Source organism: Zonotrichia albicollis, chromosome 17 (genome assembly GCF_047830755.1).
Source record: "Zonotrichia albicollis isolate bZonAlb1 chromosome 17, bZonAlb1.hap1, whole genome shotgun sequence".
NCBI classification, from domain to species: domain Eukaryota; kingdom Metazoa; phylum Chordata; class Aves; order Passeriformes; family Passerellidae; genus Zonotrichia; species Zonotrichia albicollis.
The window spans coordinates 15034092-15057612 of record NC_133835.1 but is presented as its reverse complement, the minus strand read 5'-3'; the positions used below and the strand labels follow the sequence as shown (position 1 = coordinate 15057612).

Below are 23521 nucleotides of genomic sequence, written 5' to 3'. Positions count from 1 at the left end.
GGAGCTGAATTTCCCTGCTGGGTATCCCAGAGGAGCTGAATTCCCTGCTGGGTGTCCCAGAGGAGCTGAATTGCTCAGCTGGGTGTCCCAGAGGAGCTGAATTCCCTGCTGGGTGTCCCTGGGGAAGCTGAATTGCCCAGCTGGGTGTCCCAGAGGAGCTGAATTGCCCTGCTGGGTGTCCCAGAGAAGGTGAATTGCCCTGCTGGGTGTCCTGGAGAAGCTGAATTCTCTGCTGGGTGTCCCAAAGAAGCTGAATTGCTCTGCTGGGTGTCCCAGAGGAGCTGAATTCCCTGCTGGGTGTCCCTGGGGAAGCTGAATTGCCCAGCTGGGTGTCCCAAAGAAGCTGAATTGCCCTGCTGGGTGTCCTAGAGGAGCTGAATTCTCTGCTGGGTGTCCCAGAGAAGCTGAATTGCTCTGCTGGGTGTCCCAGAGAAGCTGAATTGCTCTGCTGGGTGTCCCAGAGAAGCTGAATCGCCCTGCTGGGTGTCCCAGAGAAGGTGAATTCTCTGCTGGGTGTCCCAGAGAAGCTGAATTGCCCTGCTGGGTGTCCCTGGAGAAGCTGAATTCTCTGCTGGGTGTCCCTGGAGAAGCTGAATTCTCTGCTGGGTGTCCCAGAGGAGCTGAATTGCCCTGCTGGGTGTCCCAAAGAAGCTGAATTCTCTGCTGGATGTCCCAGAGAAGCTGAATTGCTCTGCTGGGTGTCCTGGGCTCTGACTGGGTCCCTGCAGGACATGGGCACACTGGGATCCTTGGCTGCTCTGCTGGACAATGCCATGCCCCACAGAGACTGTAGGAAATTCTATCCAATCCTGATGTGAAGGCGTCTGAAGCTTCTGACAGAAGGCACAAACAGAGCAATTTACCCATCAGAACAAGCCAAGCTCTGCCTCCTCAGCCTGAGCCCCCCTTACACCATTTCATTTCTGCAGAACCACCTTGGGGTGGCACAAAGCCATTGTTCCTCCTCAGCCTGCAGTGCCACAGGGAGGGAATGCTCCTGCACAGTGTACCTCAGGCAGCTCAGCCCCTCTGCAGTGAGGGCCAGGTGAGGTTTTACACCTGCCCCTGCAGGAGGATTCTCTAGGGCTGATTTCCTGACCTGTTGCACTACTCAGGACTCAATTTCCAAACGACAGCCATCAGTGCAGACTGACACAGACACTCATTCTGAACCTGGCAGCCTCATTTTCGTGGAGATTTTGCTAAATTTGTAAGAAAGGCATTTCAAAAACAGAAATAATGGTACATACACTCATAAGGACTGTCCCACTGGCAGTGAGCAGCGAAAGGATAAATAATAACATGAGTATCTTTTACAAATACAAATAATGAGACAATGTAGAGTTAATGAATTCTCAGTCAGCTATCTCTCTTAAAACATGTTGCAAACACTTGAATTTCTTCTTTTCCCAGCTCTACATTCTCTGAAGAATTTTATAATTTATTGTCCCAAGCCATATTTGGTATTTAGTGCCTCAAGAAGCTTGTGAAAAAAGATCTGTTTGTTACATGAAAATGAAAACATGTTGTGGTTTCACCTCAATTTCTTTCCTTCTCCCCTACTTCTAAAGAGAAGAGACAATTTTAAGAAGCAGGAAAAGTAAACAACTCGGATATAAAAAATATACAAACACAAATACAAACAAAAACAACTCATAAGTTAGGAAAAAACTGGAACTTGTGCCTGGGGTAAAGCATGTAAAAAGCGGTGATTTATTCAAGGGCAGAATTTTGGCATTTTCTTTAGCTTCAAGTAAATAAATAAGACAAAGCAAAGTCTTTTCATCTGATTGTTTTACAGTGCCTGGGGCTATGTACGTTGGATACTGCAACTGTTTTCATTTAGGGATGAGTGAAGTGGTTCAATTAAAACATGAGCAGCTCTGAACCTTTGCTATGAATAAATCAGAATATTTCTCGGAAGGTTCAAGGAAGTCCAGTTAATTGTCATTATTTAGCTCTTTGTAGTCATGTGTTGTGGCACTGTCTGGATTCAAAAGTGCCACCATGTAGTCCAGCCCTATTATCAGCTGACCAAACCAGACTGAATCGGTTGGGCCAGCAGCATGGAAATTTGGGGGAACTAACCCAAATAAAACACAAAGTTTTGAGGCCCACCCATTACAAAATTCCCACATCCCCTACTGCTCCCTTCACTTCTGTGGGAAAAAAGGAGCTGTGGAGCCTGTGAGGAGAGGAGCCCTGGAGCATTAAAGGCAGGGGCTGGGGCTGCAGCAGGGCCTCTGTGCAGTGAGAGGTGTGAACAGGGGCATGAGGAGAGCTTGGAGGAGCCCCTAAGGGAGAGCATGAATCCTTTCAAAGAAACATGTAAATACCTCCAAGAATACAGGTCTTTTTCTGCAATGGGGCATTGTGCATCTCTTGGATGCCAAAATAGTTATAATTGTTATATCGCTTCCTACGGAGTGCACCTTTTATTTAGAAGTGCACCGTTATATTCATTGAAGAGTAGCAGCAACCACCAAAATTAATTTAGAAGTGGGAATTCTTTCTCAGTCTGGATTACAGCGTCTTTAAATTATGGAACAGTAGAACATTTATTGCAATTGTCTGAGTGCACAGATGTGTTCAATGCTGTCCTTTACTGTGTGCCATGAGGAACTCTGAGTACCACAGACAGCCCTAAATTCATCAGTTCCTGGTTTTGCACATCAGAAGGGCCCAGCTGGCATGTTATGCCCCAGCATCCATCCGTGTAGCTTCCATATGTGAATTCCCTTTTCCCTTATAACTTCAAGGCTGTGCTCTGTTCTCCTGCCAAACCTAGGCAGTGGCTAACTTCTGAGGATGCTCTAAACGTTCCATTTACTGTTTTTGTGCAAACAGCTGCTGAAGAGCTCCAGATACTGAAACTGAAGGCAAGCAGGTACAGTATTGTCACAGGAAGATTATTTTCTCTATGCAAGGCTGGGCATTGGAGAGGACATGGAACCTGACTGCAATGACTAAAACTGCATACAGACAATGATGGTGAATCCTGACTGGAATTTTGATAATTTTGATCCCTCGGTTTTGCAAATGTACAGGTAACAGAAGTGTATTGTCATGCAGAGATAAGGAGGTTATTTTAAAAAGAAATGCATTGTTACTAGGTTAGCTCACAGGATTGTTTACAATTTGGAATGTGTGCTCTGTTTCAGTTTCTGAACACTGGACAGTAACTATTCCAGGCTCAGGCTTCTTCCACTCACTATATTTAGAATTTAGCAGCCACTTTGCACTGAATCACATCTTTCTTCCTTGATGCTTCTCCTGACTATTTCCAGTTCTGAACCTGAAGTTTATTCAGCATTTTTCCTGAATTGCTGTCCGTGCTGTGAGTCCCCACTGCAGCTCCTGGCAGTGCTGTTAAGCAGCACTGATAAATGTCCATTACCCATCTGACTGAGCACCACAGAGGATTCCTGGCTCCGAAAGAGGCAGCTCCAGTGTGAGCTCAAAACTCCATTCATTCATTGCCTCCTTCCCAGCAGCATTCCCTGGCCTGCAGCCAGATGCCATTTGACGTCATGGCTCTAACCAGGAACATAATGTGCTGGCACTGGGACAGCAGCTCCACCATGGAAAAAAACAGCAGCAAGTAGAAACTCATCACCCTGCCTGGGAAGAGGGAGTTTACACAACGAGGCTGAGGGCAAATCAGCAGAAAATTCAATGAACTATGTCAGGTCCAATATTTGGCTTTTGCTTTTCTGCACAGCACCTTCTTAGGTTACTACTCCAAAGCACCAATCTTATTAACACAGACAGCACACAGCAAAAAGATGTCCTAAAATACTTTATACTTTCCATTCTACTCTTTGCAGCACTTGCTGAAGTTCTCCAAAAGGTCTGTTCGTTCTTGCTTTTTATTTCAAATTATTTGAAACACAATGATCCAAAGATTTATTTTTTGGTCTGCGATTGATTTGTATATTACAAAAAACCTCTGTTCTGTTTATTTGAGTTAAATATTACACAGGTCTTTAAGTAGAGACTTTGCAGTGTTAGTACACAAAAGTCAGAAGGTGGTTTAAGGACAGAAAAACAATCTTGAGAGTCTCTTCATAACCATAATTGAGGTGCTGGGTAAAAAACAAAGACCACCAAGCTTCCAAACTAAATACTAAGCACAGAAATAAAATCATAACAAATATAAAAAGGACTAGGAAGCATTTGAATAGGAACAAGTGCAATGGGTATTGCTGATATGAGTTTAGAATGCCTGATTGACAACCACCAGAGTTCCATCCCTGATACCCACAGCTGTAGCATTGCAGCCACTGACATACAGAAGTTTATAGGAGAAATTTCTGAACTGTCTATGAATGTTAGATAGTGTATCATGGAATTAATTCTGGAAACAAATGTATATGTCAGTAATTTAAAATATAATTATCAATAAAATCTTCTGCAGATTTTATTTTTCCATCACCTTCCTGGCTGTTGGAGTTCTTGGGCTCTTCACAGAAAATGCTGAGTTTCAGCCACTCTGGAGTTTGAGGCTGCTCAGCAATTGCCATCAGACAGCTCTCTGAACTCCAGCACCTCTTCAAGGACTCCTTCCTGCTCGCTGCAGGCAGGAAGGACATCCTGGGAAATGAGCTGGGCGCTTCCCCCTCCGTGTGAGCCTGAACGAGACTCATGAATATCTCATTCCATTCCAGAAGCCAATTTCAGCAATTCCTTCTGGCCCAGGTCATCAGACTCACAGCCTCAGTGAGTGCAGTGTCCAAACCCCATTTCAGCTGAATATACACAGTCACCAGGGACATATGAAGAGAAAAGAGTTCACAAACATTACGTTTCACTGAAATCTGGAACTACTTAAGCTGAAATGAGACAAATCTGGACAATAGCATCCCCACTCTTCGCAGAAAAATGCCCTGCCCAAGCCCACATATCTGCTCCATGGAGGGTTTAACTGGGGTGCCCGTGTCTATGAACCTCTCATGCCTGGCTTATCTCACTATCCCACCACCTGCTAATCAGCAGCAGCAGTGCAGGCACAGTTAATAATGACAGCTGATAAACCTGAGCATTCTGAAATACCACGGGCAGTGTCCATAGTGAACTGCAAGCTACACCTACCCACATCTGCACATGGATTAATGAAAGGGAATTTTTGTCAAGTCACATTATCATTGAAAGATAATCCTGGCTTCATGTTCATTTGAGTTAAAACCCCAACTTGGAGAAAATATTACCTATCCATTTGACATTATTTCATAATGACTAAATTAGAAGTTATTTTCCTTTTCTAATCTCATAACATTTAAACCATAATTGTAACATTATTTTTCCATCCTTTTTGTGAGTTGTTCTTATTGAACAACTGCTCTTAGTTTGAGCAATAAAGAATATTTTCAAAGTAGCCACAGATTTATCTCTTATTTTGTAATGGATGCTCTGCTAGCTTCACATCACACTGAGCCACTTCTCTTTGACCAAAGCTTCATTACTGAGCATTTACCACTCTTTGGTCAACATCAACTGCCCTGAGGCTCATACATTCATCCTTCTCCTATGCCTGGCTTTGCATTGATAAAAGCTGCTTCACAAAAGTGGGAAAAAAATCATTTAAAAAAATCTGACAATTATTCAATTCAACATTTTCCATACTTTTAAGCTCTAATGCAAAATTTTAATCTCATCTCAGCTGGATTTTGCCTGCCAACAGTTTGGATTTTCTCTAATCCCTAAAAAACTGCAAAAACAATTAGTTGGCTGCCTCTTGTGAAATCATTAATTTGACAGGTTCTGTGATATTTTTTGAATAACTTATTTAATGGATTTCCTCCTCTTCATTATTTCCTTGGGATCAATGGCTTGTGTGCAGAATGTGCAAACCTAAACACAAACAAGCCCCAGCTGTCTTATTGTCCCCGCACACAGTTTTGGTTTTGGGCGTGCACAACCCCACCTATTCCAGGCAGGGCCAGGGTGCCAGGGCTGCAGGCTGCGAGGTGGATCGTGCATCCCGTGGGACAGCCGGGCACAAACCCTCCCCAAAGAGCAGAAGTGAAACCAAAATGCACAGTGAGACTGGAAAAGGCTGGGAGCCACTGGATGCAACCACTGCCTGAGGCTGGCCAGGAATAAACACCTGAGAAATATCCTCAAGCACCAAAATCTGGCTGTGTCCCAAACTGGGACAACTAAAGATCTTCCAAATCTTTTCCAAGAGGAGAACACGAGCACGTAACCCTTGTAAAGGCAGACAAATCTCAGAGAGCCAATTCTCTGAGACACTTCTGGGAGGCACAGGGCAAAGCTGGGGCTGCCAGCACTCACCACTGCACCTCTCTCGCGTTCTCTTCCTTTGGCTACAAATTCCATCTGAGGCTCAGATGTCTTTTGCAAAAAGCACACAGCCACAAGTGTTTTCTCTCCCAGAAACAGCGCTTTTAGACAAAGGATGCTTTGCTAAAACATTGCTAAGCAGTGCTCACTCCCTGCTCTCCCAAGCTCAGCTACATATTTCTATTTCAGACAAGGAAAGTAAACCTTGAACTCCAGACTATTGTGATTCACTGAAGTGTTACATGGTGGAATGAATTTCAGAGATGCTGCTTCACTGAAAAATGGCAATTTCCTGTGAAGACACCGCCTTTTCCTGCACTTCAAACTATGCTCTGGCAGCAGAGATTTTTCACTTCATAAAACAAGATGTTCTAATTGAAAACATTGAAAATGCTTTGCTGTAGCAGAAATGAAGTCCCTTGTTTCAAAGTCTTTGTGGGAAAAAAACCCAAACAACTACAACAACTAAAAAGCTAAAATTTCCCTGAAACCAACTGTAAAATAGTATAGAAATTATCCTGTTGGGAACAGATCCTCTGTGGATAAAGGTGTTTCTGGTTTTTTAAGGACCTTTGTCCTTAAAATACATATTAGTTTTGGTTGCCACGCACACCTGCTCCCTGAGAGGTCACTGTGACCCATTCATATTGATCTACATGCAGATAGGAGTGAAATGTTGATATTTTGTAAGTGTTCCATGTTTTCACTGACAACATTTTTCATAGGAACCAGAATAAATCGCCTTGGTTAAATTTTCTCCTATTTTATCAGCTACAAAAGAGAGATTCATTCCTGTTAGAAGGGTTTTCTTTATGAAGAAAATCTTGTGATTCAATTCTTGATCAGGAGCACTCAGAGACGATTCATATGTGATGTGCCTGATGCCACAGACAGAGAAAGGAACTGATCTTTAAGGACACTAAACTGGCACAACCATTCTTGGAGCTTCCTTTGGAACACAGCAGCTCTGAAAGCCACTGGTGACAGGTTAGCAAAGAACACAAGCCCTTACATTCAATAGACAAGGTGTAAATAGGCTGAAAGAGAAATTACAGGTAAAATACAACCATCTCCATTTCCATTCAGAGTTAAGGTAGCTGGATGTCTGGGCTGAGAACACCTGATCCAGGTGGGAGAGGCACAGAGCAGATAACTCATCTCAATCATCAGTGCACACTGAGAAGAGGTTTGGTTTGGGGTTTTTTAGTATAACAAAGACCTGAAAGCTCTGTTTCTGTTTCACACGTTTCAGAAGGCATTTCCAGGCTGCGCAGAACCAGATAACTGTCACTGAATTATGACACAGTTGTTCTCTAATTTATACCGACAATTGCTTCACCTACCTGGCAGGTCAGAGAGAGCACCAGCAGCTCTCCACCACCACAATTATGGATTGTGCAATTTCGTTTTCCTTTGGGAAAACAACGGATAGCCCCAAGAGGATTTCAGAAGAGCCAACGCGGGTTAACCCATCCCCTCCCCAGCCCCACCACCCTGCCCCTTCTCCAGCCCAACGCCTCCTCCTGCACACGCACAGCTTCTCCCTTCTGTTTATTTTTTGTTTTAAACACTCTGAGCAGAAATTGACTTTGGCTGCTTTTGCTGAACTCTGAAGTGTTTGAGCAGATAAGATTCAGATAATAACCCATCAGCAGAAAGTTTCATGGGTCCCTCTTTGGGCAGGTGGTCACCAGGGCCAGCCATGCACTGAAGTTTCTTTGCCCTGCAGAAGGATTTTTCTGTCCCATTTACTTTTCAAACTGGGCCAGACTTTTTTACTGTATCTCACGTGTACAAAATGTTTCAGCTGAGAGATACTTGTTTATGTACAGTGCAGGGGAAATACAACGTGTAAATCTCCCTGCTGCTGTCCCAAATGTGGTGGTAGTTTCCCAAGCAGTTTTATTGAGCCCCTCGACAGCAAAAGGGAGTTAATCTGAGCTCCTCTTCCATTATGGGAAATAAATAAGGAGTGACAAAACTCTCACTGTAAAAGCACTAAGATGTCTCTCCAGAAATAACTGCTCTTTAGAGGACAATATAAAAATAGTCATACTTGCTTCGAGGAAATATTGGTTAAAATGGATACGATTTTATGTCCCTATCACTATTTTTCCACTTAAAGACTTATCTGAAATGAGAAGGCTTTTGTTCTCCTCCTAGACAAAAAGGAATTCAGGCTGTTCTTTCCACACAAGATATTTGTTGTAACTACAGTCTTACTTATGGCTGGCATGGATTTTGTCACAAACATAATAATAATAGTAATAATAATAGTAGTCGTAATAATAATAATAATAATAATTATAACTACAAATAACAACATTTTAGAACACTACAAATATTATTTATGTGCCATGTGGTTTACTGTACTAGAGACCTCATCTTGCTTAAAACTAATCCAGAAGAAAACTCTTTTTTTTTTTTTTCTTTTGTGGGGTGTGGTTTTTGGTGGTGGCGGTGTTTTGGGGGGATTTTGGTATTTTTTAAGTAGCATTGTTCCCACCTCCATTCCCCAGTGCAGCTGCATAAACCCTGGGGCTGGCAGAGCTGCAGGGCTGGGGTACCACAGAAAGCAGCAGCAGGTGGCAGGGGAGGTGAGGCTCGGTCAGCATTGCTGCCACACACTTTGCCTTGGATAGCCAGCCTCAATGCAGCCAGCAAATCACAAATAGAGCTCACTTTGCTCCAAGCCAAGGCTGCTGGCAGCCAGGAACTCGGGGCACACTGCAAACCCTGCAGGAATCCCAGGTAAATCCCCAGCAGCTGCTTGCCCTGCCTGCCATGCTGTGCTCACAGTGCCACCAAGGACACCCCTGTCTCAGTAAAAACCTGTGCTGTGACAGTAATCACATTTGAGCTAATGCTCCCCTGCATTTGTAAAACCAGCAGCCACAGCTTTGAATGAAATGCAGATATTGAACGTTTGTATCTCCAGTGTGAGGGGGAAAATATTTCTGCTTGCCAGACCAGAGATGTGCAGAGGGGAGCACTCACCGTTCTGCAGCCCTGGAAGCGGAGGTGAAAGTGATTCCAGACTCAGGGATGCTGCGTCTGCTGCAAGGAAAAGGATCATTAAGGAAAGGATGCTGAAAACATTCTCTCATTCATCTAAAACACTGCATAAAGCACAAAACAGTGGCTGAAAGCCTGGGGATAAATTACCTTACAATCAAACACACACACACATCTCTCCTGACACCAGAGTCCATCACACCTGAGTCCCTCGTGACAGAACCAACTGCATTTGGAAATCTTTATTTAGAAAACTAAACAATCTAGTAAGATTTCAACACAGACCCCCTAAAGCATTATGCTGTGAAACCAAAGCCAGCTCTGCAAGTGTAATTGTACTCCATTATCACATTAACCATAAAAAAGTCTTCTCAATCGTTACTACTTGACTTAAAAATCCTGTGTACGAGTAAAATCCAGGCTGTGATCACCACGAGCAGTAAGGACTGGAGTGCCACCCAACGGTGAGACAGTCATTAACAGCTCTGATTAAAGATTTCTGCCTCTACCTGCTCCTGCCACAGCAGGGAATGAACCACCCTGCAGACCCATGGGGGCTCTGAAAGATCCAAACAGCAGGAGCTGCCCAGGCACACACACACACACACACACACACACACACACACACACGTTATTTTCCTTTAACAGAGGCAGTAGCAGAGTTTTTGGTGTCCTAGTCCTGTTTACAGTGTTTAAGTTCCATTTCATCCCATCCCATCCCATGCAGAACTTGTTTCCCAAAAGCCAAAGCCTGAGAGCTGGCGAGCAGCGAGCCCTGGGCAGTCACACACCCTGACACTCCACAGTGATTTTGTGCATTTATGTATTCACAGCTTTCTCCATAAATTGCTTTGAGCTGTGGAGGATGAAGAGAGGCTATGAAATGTAGGATTGTGCTGGGACAAGCACCTGCCTTTTCCATGAAGTAGAAATAACACAATCCTACCCTTTCCCCTGGATTCTCACTGACATTTCAAGGGCCAGACTCTAGTGGACAATTTGAAAACCAAAACCTCTGAATCAGACTATACTGGGATGGAAAAACAGTGTGTGCCTTAAGTGGCACAGGTTGGAATTATTTTGGGAAGGGACTGCCCTCCTCTGTGCAAAGTGCAAGAAGGGTTGTGTCCTGAGACCACAGATCATTTTCATTTACCTAATCCTCCATTATTATAAGGATCTAAGTCACCAGTAATACTTTTAATCTCTTCTGTGGTTTTTTTCCCCTGCAATACTTAGCAGATTTTGCAACTTTTAGTATTTTGTAAGGTAGATCATAAATTTCATAAAGGCTGTTAGGAAATTTTTTGCTCCTCTGCATTTGTGTGGAGGCACAATTTGAGGATTAAATATGTATTAAAGGGTGAACATGTTTGTAGGGCACAGATGTCTGATCCAAGTGGCTGTTTCCAGCCCATATTCTTGGCTGGAATATATTTCAGACCTTCAACTCTACTGGGACAGGTATCCAAAACTGTGGAGCCAGTTGAGTCCAATTCAGCACTGGGGTAAACCCCCTCTGGCTTCAGCTGAAGTTATAAATCCAGAGATTAATTTACCCTTTTTCCATTGCAAGCCAGGACTGGAAATGTCATGAAAACAGATGTAACAATTCCAATCCACACATTCCTATTACCTTCCCTATTCTATCCCAACCATCAATAAATTGCATTGTAAGATGTTTAGGTTTTTGATTTTGTTTTCTGCTTTTTTTTTTTTTTTTTTTTTTTTTAATTTGTACTGCTTCCTACTAGGAAGGGAGTATTCAGAAGCCACCAAAGAAACTTACAAAACAAGCCAAACTATGCCAGAGCCAATTTTGCCTATAGAAGCATTTCAGGCTGAAATATTTGGCCACTGGCAAAGTACATATTCACAATGAGGAATGGAAAGGAGCAGTGTAAAAGCTTGCACGAGGAGGAGCTGCGCCGTGCCCACCTGGCCCCGGCGCTGGGCAGGGCTGGATTCCAGCTCCCTGCGCTCCCGCAGCACCGCGATGGAGCAGTGACACCCAGCGGCTCCTGCCATCGCTGCGGGGCTGCGGGATTGAGGGATTGCGGGATGCGGGATTGAGGGATTGCGGGGTCGCGGGGTTGAGGGATTGCGGGATTGCGGGATCGCGGGATTGAGGGATTGCGGGATTGCGGGGTGCAGCTGCCTCGGAGGCTTCTGCCGGGGCTCCTCACCGGAGCTCCGCCGGGACAGCAACGCAGCTGCGGGCTGGGGAGGGGCCCGGACCGCGCACACCTGAGAGACCCCGGACCGCGCACACCTGATGGACCCTGGTCCGTGCACACCTGAGAGACCCCGGACCGCACACACCTGATGGACCCTGGTCCGTGCACACCTGAGAGACCCCGGACCGCACACACCTGATGGACCCTGGTCCGTGCACACCTGATGGACCCTGGTCCTTGCACACCTGAGGGGCCCGGACCGCCCACACCTGATGGACCCTGGTCCGTGCACACCTGAGAGACCCCGGACCGCACACACCTGATGGACCCTGGTCCTTGCACACCTGCGTAACCCCTCAGCCCTCACACACCTCTGTAACCGCCGTCCGCGCTCACCTGATAGAGCCGGGCTCGCGCACACCTGAGAAAGCCGGGCTCGCGCATACCTGTGTAACCCCCGTCTGCGCACACCTGATGGACCCCAGCCCGCACACACCTGTGTAACCCCCAACCCTCACGTACCTGAGGGTCCCCCCCGCCCCAATCCTCACACACACCTGAGGGCCCCCCCCAGCTCTCACACACCTGAGGTACCACGGGCCCGACGTGGCTCGCTGAGTCCCGGCCCGGCGTTGAGTCCCAGCCCGGTCTCTGATGTCGCACCTCTTTGTCCTCACTCTCATCTCTGCTCACCTGCCCCCTGGCAGGTCTGTCCCAGCGGAATCCCGCTGTCCCGCTGTCCGCACTGCCGTGTGACACTGCCCGGCTGTCCCCACTGTCGAGGGACGCTGCCCGGCTGTCCCCGCTACCGTGTGGCACTGGCACTGCCCCGCTGCCCCTCTGTCCAGCTCCCGTCCCGCTCCCCACACGGACCCTGAGGCCACACGGGCCCCTCACAGCTGCGGCTGCTCCCACGCTGATCAGGCAGCAAAAGGTGCAGCTGACCAGGCTGACCAACCCTGAACATCCCAGCGTCCCCTCCAGGACTGGGCACCTGAACAGTGTGGGCACGAGGTGCCAAGGAGATAAAGCTTTCATGCCAGAGCATATCCACAAAGCTGGGGAAGGGTCCGGAGTGCCCTGTGAGGGGGCTGAGGGAGCTGGGAAGGGGCTGAGCCTGGAGCAAAGGAGGCTCGCGGGGAATTTCTGGCTCTGCACAGCTCCTGCCAGGAGGGGACAGCCGGGGGGTCGGGCTGTGCTCCAGGGAACAGGAACAGGAGCAGAGGGAACGGCCTCAGGCTGGGCCAGGGCAGCTCAGGGTGGGCACAGCAGGAATTTCCCCATGGAAAGGGGGCTCAGGCTCTGAACTGCCCAGGCAGGGCTGCAGTGCCCATCCCTGGAGGTGTCCCAGGAATTCCTGGAGGTGGCACTCAGAGCTCTGGGCTGGGGACAAGGTGGGGATGGGCACAGCTTACATTTGATGGTCTTGGAGGGATTTTCCAACACAAATAACTCTATGATTTGGCATAAATTTGTATCTGCATATTGTGAGGGTCTCAGTTTTCTAGTCCTGGATATCGTTGCATGTAAAAGGAAAGCCAGAATTCCATTGTCCAGAATTTGCTGTGTTTCGCCAAAACGAGAGTCACAGTGTGCCACTCTGCAAATTGCTTCTTACTTCTTTGATATGGGCACGCACAGAAAAAAAGGCAAATATTTATGAAGTAGTCTATCTGCTCAAAAATTTCCAATTATTTAGTAAAATAATTTCTTGAACCAGACGGACACATTTAAAATGTTACTTGTCACACATATTGCCACTGTAATGGACAGATTTACGAAGAAATGTGATACACTGATTTTCTGGGTTACTCTGTGAAATCTCCAACCGAGTATCAATTTGTTTGTGATACATGACTTGGGATATCTATGTCTGTATGGCTGGAATATCTGCATTTCAAATTCAGGACTATGGCTGAGGGCTCTCTGAGACGTGTAGGCTACAATTCCATTTGGAAATGAATGGCCTTATGGAAAAGCTGAGGTAGACTGGCAGGTTTGCCTCCTCACACAGGACTATAGCACCTGGGCAGCAATGGCCATTTCGGAGCAGGAATGCAAGAGAACAGACGATCAAATACCATGCGGAGCCTGTCGGTTTCCTTAGATCAAAAGGAGAAACTGACACGACTGATTTCATTCTGCAGACCGCGTTACGAGCGGAAACCCTGTCCATCTGTCTGCAGCAAGAGCACTGTGCTGCCGGTGGCTACCGAGCCCGCGGAGCCGCATCCCAGCCGGTGCACGGCCAGACCCGGCCCCGCGGTCCCCCCGCGGGTCCCCTCGGTGCCCGCGCCCCGCACCGCCCTGTTCGCAGGAGCGCGCCAGCCCCGCGGGCCGTCCTGCCGCGACAGCGCATGACCCGAGCCGACCCGAGCCGCTCCTGGCGGCCGGCACAGCCCGGCCCGGGGACAGAACGGCCCCGCTCCGCCGCGTCCTCGCCATCGCCGCCGCCCCGCGGCCCCTCCGCCGGGCCGGGGCCGCCGTTCCCTGGGCCGGGCCGGGGCCGCGGGGCCTGAGGGGCGCCCCGGGCCCGCCCCGCTCGCAGCCGACGGCGGCCTCGGGCCCGCGGGCTCGGGGAAGGCCCGGGCGGAGCGCGCTGCCCCCGGCGCGGCCCCCGCAGCCCCCCGGGCCGTGGGGCGGGCCCGGCCCCGCTCCCACCGCCCCGGACGTCGCGTCGCCGGGGCGGGTGCGCAGTTCCGGCGGCAGCGGGAGGGCGGGGGCCGGGCAGAGCCGCCGCGGCCTCGGCAGCAGCTGCAGCCGGAGCGGCGCGGGGGGCCAGGCCCCCGCCATGGAGATCGAGAAGGAGTTCCAGCGGCTGGACCAGGCCGCCAGCTGGCCCGCCATCTACCAGGTGAGGGGCAGCGCCCGCCGGCTGTGCCCGGCCCGGCGGCAGCGCTCCCTCCCTCCCTCCCTCCCTCCCGCTGCCCGCGATGCCGCCGCTGCTGCCCGGCCCCGGGGCCAGCCCTGCCCTGCCCTGCCCGGCACCGCCGCCCCGCTCCCTCCCCGCTCGTTCCCCGCTCCAGGGGCACCGGGAGTTCCCCGCTCCCCGGGCAGGAGCAGCCCCGCTCGGCAGTGCCCGCCCGGAGCACGAGCAGCCCCGCTCGGGCACATCCTCAGCCCTGGAGCCCCGCGGGGCCATCGGGCCGCAGCGCTGCCCGAGCTGCCCCTCCCGGACCGGGGCAGCCCATCCGCCCGATTTGTCTTTGGGTTCGAGCAGAGGAGCAGCGAGGGGGGCATCAAATGCGTTTGGCTTTTCAGTCACCTTAATCATAGAACAGCGCCTGAAGCAGCGAATTAGCAATGCTTGTGCAGCTAGCTGGTACTGGGTATTTATTGTGTCAGCTACTGCATTTAGATTTTTTTGCGATATTTAAAACAACACTGTTGCAAACGTGAATGCTTGCAACAGTGTTTGCCTTCTGGATCCTGCTTCACGTACACGCCGCAGAAGTTAGTGCTTTTATCTTTAGAAGTTCTTCACACCTTTATCTAAAATGTAGTTTAAGAGAAGCTGAAATACATGAATGACTGGGCGGATGTGTTCAGTCAGATCAGGCAGCGTTGCTGTAACATCCATTTGAATGTTTAAGCTGGTATATTGCATAAATGAATGACTTGAAGTTCACGTTTGCAACACAGACGTTGAGCTTCGCTTCTTTCATTATGAATTTCTCTGTCAATAGACCATTGAGAGAAAGAGGTGTGTAAAAGTGAAATAAATGGACTTCAGTTTCAGAATCGCAGCAGGCACGTTTTAACATCAGTAGCTTGCCGGGTGAAAATCTTCAGTTGTCTGGCATTTAGAGAATAAGCATGACATGTTGAGCCTGCTTTTGGGAAGGTCCATTTCCTACATTTCCCTTCCCTGCCGAGTGTCAGTGCTTGCTGACTGTATCAGTTGAAAGTCATGTGGATATATGACGTTATGTTTTTGCTGAACTGTTCTGGATGATTTGGTGTGTTGCGGGCTTAGTGCTCAGGAAATGATTTTGAGCAATAGAGCTTTGTAATTGAAGCGGTACATTTCTACAGGTACAATTTAATTACAAAAGTGAAATATCTAAGTAGAATGAGAGAATGGCCCATTTTCAATGAGGGATCAGAATTCAGTGATATTTTTGTCCTGGTCTCTTTGAATGATATGACTCAGTGGCCTGCTCAAACTGTGGCACAGCGTGAGCTTTGATTGAGCACTAAAATTCAATTTAAAAAAGGACTAAAGTGATTCTTTGATTTGCATCCAACTATTGATAAGCACAGGGGGTGGGTTTTTCACTTGTTTTTTTCCCCCTGATTGATTAGTAAATATGTGCATCTATGTCATGAAATTCAGTTTCTCAACAGCATCCTGCTTTTAAATAAGCTGTTGGAAATGGCATCTTGGCAGGTCATGTACATCTGGAAGGACAAGGTACTTCTCTATAAGCTGTGCTTTTGGTGTCTGAGCTGTGACATTAACAAAGCAGTTTTCCTACAACGCTGATTTTTGCTTGAACAGTGCAGTAGGCAGAGCAGTGCATGTGGCTGGTGCAGAAAAACATCTCCCCCAGGGTAATTGTACCACAGATTCTGGTACCTCAGTTACGACTGTAACTGCCGAAATGCAGAAACGCTCCCCAGTGCTGCGGGTGAAGCATCCTGCAGCCAGCCCGTGTTCCTCGTCCCAGTCTGTTGTCTCCAGATGCAGCCCAGCATCTCCAGGAGGAATCAGCAGCAGACACGGAGGTGTGGCCAAGGGAGACTGTCTGGGTGCCCCATGACTTGCAAGGGTTAAAATTGTCCGTGCTGCTTTTTTTTGGACGAGCGGAAGCTGTGTTCAGCTATGATAGTACAGTTGTGAAAGAATAGAATTTAGATTGCCTTCTTTTTTCAGCAGAAGTAATCACAGGATGGGGACACAAACATTTCAAAATGCAGACCTTGTTTAGGTGATTTTGTGATGATCTTGTCTTGGGCACTGCACAGTATGGAGCCATTCTCTGTACCGCTGGTCAGAACAGGGTGAACAGTGATTAACTTCTTTGTGTTTTCTTACTCTGTTTTTTTTTTTTTAATGTTTATTTAGTTTTTAATACCTATTTCTATCCCTTACTTTCCTCTAGATTTACTTGTTACAAGAACTGTGAGCCATGAGATCCTGTGGAGGTTGTTCAGGGACCCAAGTGAGAAAAATTGCTGAGGTTCTGGCTGTTGCTTGTATTTTAGAGAAACATAAGCACAAGAAAGGCACATTCAAATTAAAATCCTCTTCCATCAAACAGTGAGTTAGAGGAATGTGAGCTTTGCCATGTACAAACTGTGGTAAAGGTGTGCAACAGAAAACAAATGCTTAAGGGTAAGTGAATTATATGCACCCTACAGAAATATCATTAGAAGTATCTATTGGAATGAGAAGCATTCACTCTGGAGATGTCACAACAAAAAACCCATACCCCAAAGCTAAGGAAAACGCAGGTTAGGCTTTTAAAGCAGGGAAGAAAAGAAAATATTTGTCCAGAATATCAAAATAACTCTGGGTTGTCATTTGCTCACAGTGAGTGCAGTGTCAGATTTTCATAGTAATTTTACATGCAGAAGTCTTTCAGAACTGTAGGAGATATTTCAGTTTCTAACTTCTTACACAGGGTGATAGAACGAGATATTATCTTAAAAACACATCCTTCAAGTACAGGTAGAGTTGCTTCTTGTGTTTATATAAACCAGATATGTTGACTTTAGCATGTTGGCCAATGATGTTAACTTTGATGTGCTTATCAGGAGCAGTAAAAATACCTCTGAATTATTTACTGATGTACCATTCAACTGGGGGATCCATTCACTATGGATGGAGGCAGAGCTGTCATTTGGGGACAGCTCATGCAGAGTTTTCCATGTGAAGGTAGCAGAATGAAACTAAAATGAGCATTATTTTCTAGTTTTTATAGTTAGTGGAATTTATAATAAGAACTGGATATAGTTGAGATTTTCCAGCATGTTTGGAAGTGAGTATCCTGAAAACAGGACTACCTATCTCTGGAAAGCTGAAGTGTAGCTGGAGTTGGGTTTTAGGCCTGTAAATAACCGTTCTCAGTTTCTTTATTAATTTTTGAGGGTCTTTTGACCAAATATTAACATGAACATTAGTTTTTCAAACCTCTCTAAGCTAAACTAAAATACTACAAATTATGAAAATTAATGAACTTCATTCAGATTGTGGGAGGAAGGTAGAAAGATATCATGGATATTTTGGATATCCCTCTGTCAAGACAGAAAAGGCATGGGAAGTTTTTTAAGTATTCACTGTCTCTGGAAAAATATTTGTAGAATATTTTCTTATGTAGATGGATTTTGATGCTGAAAGTAAACTGTGAAATGGTTGACCCTGAAGAATTGTAACAGTGTGGCTGTGTTGTGTATTTAAAGTCAGTGGACAGGAAGCTCTACAAGGGCTGTTGGTTTACAAGCTGCAGCAAGAGTGCAGGCTGGAAGCATTTGGGTTACTCCTTTGCTTGGGTGCTAAGCAGCAGATAAATTGTGGCACGAACATGACTTCTTATAAATGCATCTTTGTGCTTTATTCTGCCGGTTGTAGCTGCAGGTCTCTGCATGCAGCGCTTTGCCACTGCTTAATTCGTGCTCTGTTGATTCATTTGAGGCTCAGCATAATTGGCTCTGGTTGTGGAAAGCTGGTTTTAGACTCGGGGCTGCAGGGAGTCTCTGTTCCTTCAATCAGCTGAAGATATCCCATGTTTTCCTGTGCTGTACAGAGCCTTCCTACACGTGGGCAGGGTTGGTGATGGAGAAACAAAGTGTCTGTGCCTCACAAAGTCAGGATCCTGCCTGAAAAGCAGAGCTGCTGTCCAGCTGCAGGGGCTGGCACATCCGTGCCCCTGGGGCTGGCACCGCCGTGTCCCTGGGACTGGCACCTCCGTGCCCCTGGGACTGGCACCTCCGTGCCCCTGGGGCTGGCACCTCTGTGCCCCGGGGGCTGGCACCTCCGTGTCCCTGGGGCTGGCACCTCCGTGTCCCTGGGGCTGGCACCTCCGTGTCCCTGGGGCTGGCACCTCTGTGTCCCTGGGGCTGGCACCTCTGTGTCCCTGGGGCTGGCACCTCCGTGCCCCTGGGGCTGGCACCCCTGTGCCCCTGGGGATGGCACCTCCGTGTCCCTGGGTCTGGCACCTCCATGCCTCTGGGGATGGCACCTCCGTGCCCAGGGGGCTAGCACCCCTGTGCCCAGGGGGCTAGCACCCCTGTGCCCCTGGGGCTGGCACCGCCGTGCCTCTGGGGCTGGCACCTCTGTGCCCCTGGGGCTGGCACCGCCGTGTCCCTGGGGCTGGCACCTCCGTGTCCCTGGGGCTGGCACCTCCATGCCCCGGGGGCTGGCACCTCCGTGCCCCTGGGGCTGGCACCTCTGTGCCCGTGGGGCTGGCACCTCCGTGACCCGGGGGCTGGCACCTCCGTGCCCCTGGGGCTGGCACCCCTGTGCCCCTGGGGCTGGCACCTCCGTGCCCCGGGGGCTGGCACCCCTGTGCCCCGGGGGCTGGCACCTCTGTGCCCCTGGGGCTGGCTCAAGGCGCTCTGCTGCCTGGCCTGGTTTTTACTGCTGCCTCTTTCAGAGCAGCACCAGCTGTGTCTGCTGCCAGCATGTTTAAGATTGGGTAGGTGCCCTTATATAAAGCCACCTGAGCCACTTACTCTTGCTTTTTCTACACAGTTTAAAATCTAAATACGTGAACCCAGAGCTTCTGTGGTAGTCTTGCTGGTAACAGAGCGTGGAAAAATGGAGCCTGTTATGGTTATCATTTGCTAAAAATTTAGAAATCGTACAATGTACACACAGTGCTCACCTGCTTCTGAGCATTTTTGGTGTTAGTGTGTTCTTCCACACGGTCCTGTTGTCTCCTCTCTGTGCTGGAAGCACAGATGTGTGGAAGAAAACTGTTAAGGAGAAAGCAGTGTTGGTCACTTGCCAAATGATGGTAAATTTCAAATAGAAATAGCCCTTGTAAGCAGAGAATAAAATGTGGTAGTGGTAGACCAAATATTTTTCAAACTAAAATAACTTTCTACATGTACTGGGTAGGTTTGAAATAACAGTTCATCCTATAGTTAACTCAACATTAAAATGAAATGTTTTCCTGTAATACTTGCTTTGTAAATGGACTTTGTCCAAAGGTTCTCTTTAGTTGAGTCTTCAAAAGATGTGGCTTCCACTGAAATATCACTGCTACTTTTTTGTAGACTTGAGAATTACCAGGTTTTAGATCAGTGTCACTTGCATGACCCAGGTATCTGTTTGGGTTGTGAGTTAGCCTCATTAAATACCTGGGGATACTCAGTGATTCCTTACCAGTGATTGCTTCTCTGCACAGACTTGGTCTGATCCCTGAGCTGGCATGTTTGCAGTGCTTACCATTGAGGTTTTCTGGGGTGTTTTAGTCATTGGTCAGCTTGTTTGACGTTGATTTGCAGCAGAGGTGGTTTTCCCTCCCTGCTGCCAGGAGACATGCCCTTGCTGGTTTGACTGGGAGAGGCGCTTTGATAGAGCATCCAGACGCCTTTGTGCGTTCGCTTTGTGGATCGTGTACTACAAACGCCAGTTCATTTTCTACCATGCTCTGTGAGTTCAGATGTGCTTTTTCTCTCACCCACGCAGAATATAGCGAAGATTCAACAGCTTGCCTGTCATATTATACCAAGAAAAACTGGTAAAAGCGATTCTTGGAAATGCATGTGATTCTGCTAATAGTGATAGCTGATCTACTTTCAAATTGGGTTGCATTTTCTGCATTTGAGAAGGCAAGTTCATAGAACAGTAGAAAAAATTACATCCTGGTTCGGAAGGAAAATGAGCAGGCATAATATGAAACTTCTAGAAATCTTTTTCTGTTTTTTCTTACTTTTAATTCTGTATACTTTCCATGTGAACAGTTATCTCAGCTCTTGGTTGTTGTGGATGCTTTAGGAAGTTGTAGTTCAGGGGTCAAAAGTCACCTTCAGCACTGAGGGCGAAGAGATCAGTGATGAAGATTTACCTGTTTCACTAATGATGAAGAGATCATTTAATCAGATTTACACTGTTCTGTGCAGACTTTTTCTTCTCCTTAGAGGGTTAAAACAGTTTCTACATCAATAGAAATAGAAAATAAAGCAAGAATACAGCAGGTTTTGCATTCTGCCAGTTTAGGCAGTTACAGAAAAGCTTCTGTGGAGCACAGGGGTGAGTGTGGAGCTGGGCAGACGTCGCTGCAGGCAGAGGAAACCCTCCTCTCTGGGCTGACATGGACTGAAATCATTCTAGTTCCAAATGCTACCACATAGTACTATTCTGAACCTAAAGCACCTATTGTATTTGTGATCTGTCAGGTGCTTTTGCTTGTATCTGAAGTTCTCAGAATTTTATGCTGCTTCTGTCAAGTACTTGATTCTGTCAAGTACTTGATGCTGAGAGCCATCCTACAAAAGACACTCTGTTTCTCAGATTCTTTATATTTATATGGAACAAGTGTTCTACACATGAAGAGGAATGTTCTCATAACCTTCTTCCCCTGTGCACAGTTCAATGAGAATTGCTTGTTTATACCATTCCTGATCCCACAGTAACAGGTTACAGTAACATAAACAGCGTGACCTTTTAATGCGATGGCAGGAAGTAAAATGTGAAATCTATTTTAAAAATGCATCTTTGACTAAGGAAGAGTGTATTTCCTTTTTCTGACAGGAAAAATAACCCATGCTCGTTCAGAAGATCTCAATTCCATTTTGCTGTGTGTGGCCTATTTTTTCCAGTCTTCTGTACAGTCATTGCAGCAGCTGGAAGTAGGACTAAACCTCTCCCATCTTCACGTGGAATTATATCTCCTTTGTTAACATTTGCACAACCATCAGTGACTAAAGATGGGGCTACAGGAAAAACACAACTCTGACACAAGCAAGAGGTTTTAGTAAGAGGAACTTCTTTTGGAAAGAAGGAAAGGGTGGGTCATTGGAGCAAGAACTGGAAAAATACTACATGACTTCTTCAACAGCTAAAATACATATTGACACATTAGACAGAATTTCCCCATTTTTCTGGAAGTGGAAGAGATATGGGGAATTCTACCCAGTAAAGGAGAGGGAGTGGACAGCTACCCAGCTGTGGCAAATGGTTTTGTTTTCTTCCTTAAGAGTTTAATTAAATTGGAAATCAACAGTCACTTCTTTCTCAAACTTCTGCCAGTGGAGGATTTTCACAGTAAATCGCAGTTGCTACCTAGAACTTTGTGGTCTGCGGGGTGTCATGAGCAAGAATCATGTTTCAGCCTGTACTTTTCTTCATTCCCAGTATTGAAACCTTCTCAGAACTGGCCTCAGGTGTTTCATGAGCAGAGCAGATGTGCCCTGGTGCTGTTTCATAGGGAGTGTGTGCAGCACAGTGTGTGTTGGGAAGCAAGAAACCCTTCCTCTGATCCCTGCCCATGCCCTGAGCTGGGGTGGCATCGCTAGGGCACTAAGGTGGCAGGGCTGGGGTTGGTGTGAGCGCTGGGGCAACGCTCTTTGGCACTGAGCAGCCTTACCTGCCTGCCTCATGAATGATTTCCCTTTGGAAATCACTCCCTTTGCCTTCTGCTCTGCAGCAGTCCCTGATAAGTGACGCAGCCCCTGAGAGATAAGCCGGGGAGCATGTGGCACCCTGGGAGCAGCAGGGCACAGCAGCTGCGGGCTGGGCAGTGCTGCTGGGGACAGGGAAGCTCTGAGCACCGCAGGGGCAAAGCCCACGGTGCCCAGCCCTGCTCTGGAGCGGGGCTGCTCTCAGGGACCCTCAGCTTCTGCAGCTTCTCTGCCCTGTGTCCATCAGACTCGTCTGGTGCTCAGCACAGGCAAAGGATTGGAGCAGGGGGTTGAAAATATGTGAAATCTTTAGAGCTGTGAGTTGCTGGATTTATTAGCCCACGTGAGAGCATTAGTAGAGAGTCTAATCTTCCCAGTGTTTTTAGAGCCTGTCAGGAAGCAGACGGAGCAGAAAGGTTTCGTGGAAACGACTGACTTACGCCTTATCTGTCATTGATTTTGTGTTTTAATTTGTGTAAAGCTGACCGTCAGGAGCCTCCACTGGGAGCCCAGCCCGTCAGACAAGGCTTTGCTTGGTCGCCCACACAGTCCAGTGTGCAGGATACTGCTCTGTGACTGACTGGCTGACAGCAGGAAATTCCTTGTGTGCTGCTCTGCCTGCTGAGTTCTGTACCACATGGAATTTGGGGTGCTAAAACTGTTATGTGCTTGTTATCTTGTAAAAATAGCTAAATAAGTTAATATTGCTACCCAGTTAGGAACAAGCATTCAAACATTTATTGCTTTCATGTAATAGCATCTACATCTTTTGGGTTTTCTTGTTCCAAAGTCTTTGCTAACAATGTGTTCTGCATATTAAACTCTCTCTCTACAGGCAAAATTGTCTTGAAATACTTACAGAAGAATATAATCTAAAAACGCTTTGCTCTCAGCAGTGTTGATATTAAAGGAGGCATTTGTGTGTGATTCTGATCGTTGATAACCTTTATTTGTGGATTAGTGCTCAGAAGCCTTTGGTGTAGCTGTCTTTTGGAAGTGGGGAGTGGAAAGAGTTGTGATAGACGTGAAGGGTTTATTTAAAGATATTTACTGCATTTTTCAGTATTATTTTTTTCTGTAAGTGTTCCAGATCTGTGCTACAGTTGCAAATGAGGATTTGGGGTAGACATCAAGTGATAAAGCATGTTTAGTCACAGCTGATAACCGGCTTTGGCTGGCAGGATGTGGGACACGATGAGCAAGAGCCTGGTGGAGCCTGGGGTGTGGTGGGTTCAGTGCAGCACTGTCTGGGCTGGCAGGGAGTGCTGGAAGCAATGGGAGCCATGTGTTTCCAGAGAGGACACTGCCACTACCGGAGGCAGACGTTGTGAGGGTTGCTTGGCTCTGCTAAATCAGCTGGTTTAGTTCTCAGAATTAATTCTTTTTAACTAGCACGATGAGTAGATGCATGAAGTGGCAAAACTGTTTATCTCATCTGAGGCACACAACTGACT

General features: G+C 47.3%; 1 protein-coding gene across 1 annotated transcript in view; it reads left to right on the top strand.

Annotated features, from left to right (window-relative positions):
- The first annotated feature begins 14166 nt into the window (after positions 1-14166).
- Positions 14167-23521, top strand: part of PTPN1 (protein tyrosine phosphatase non-receptor type 1) — a 32771-nt gene continuing 23416 nt past the window's right edge. Inside the window, exon 1 of the mRNA XM_074553383.1 lies at positions 14167-14349. Coding sequence (XP_074409484.1) covers positions 14287-14349 — 63 coding nt within the window. The 5' untranslated portion in view covers positions 14167-14286. The remainder of the gene's footprint in view (positions 14350-23521) is intronic.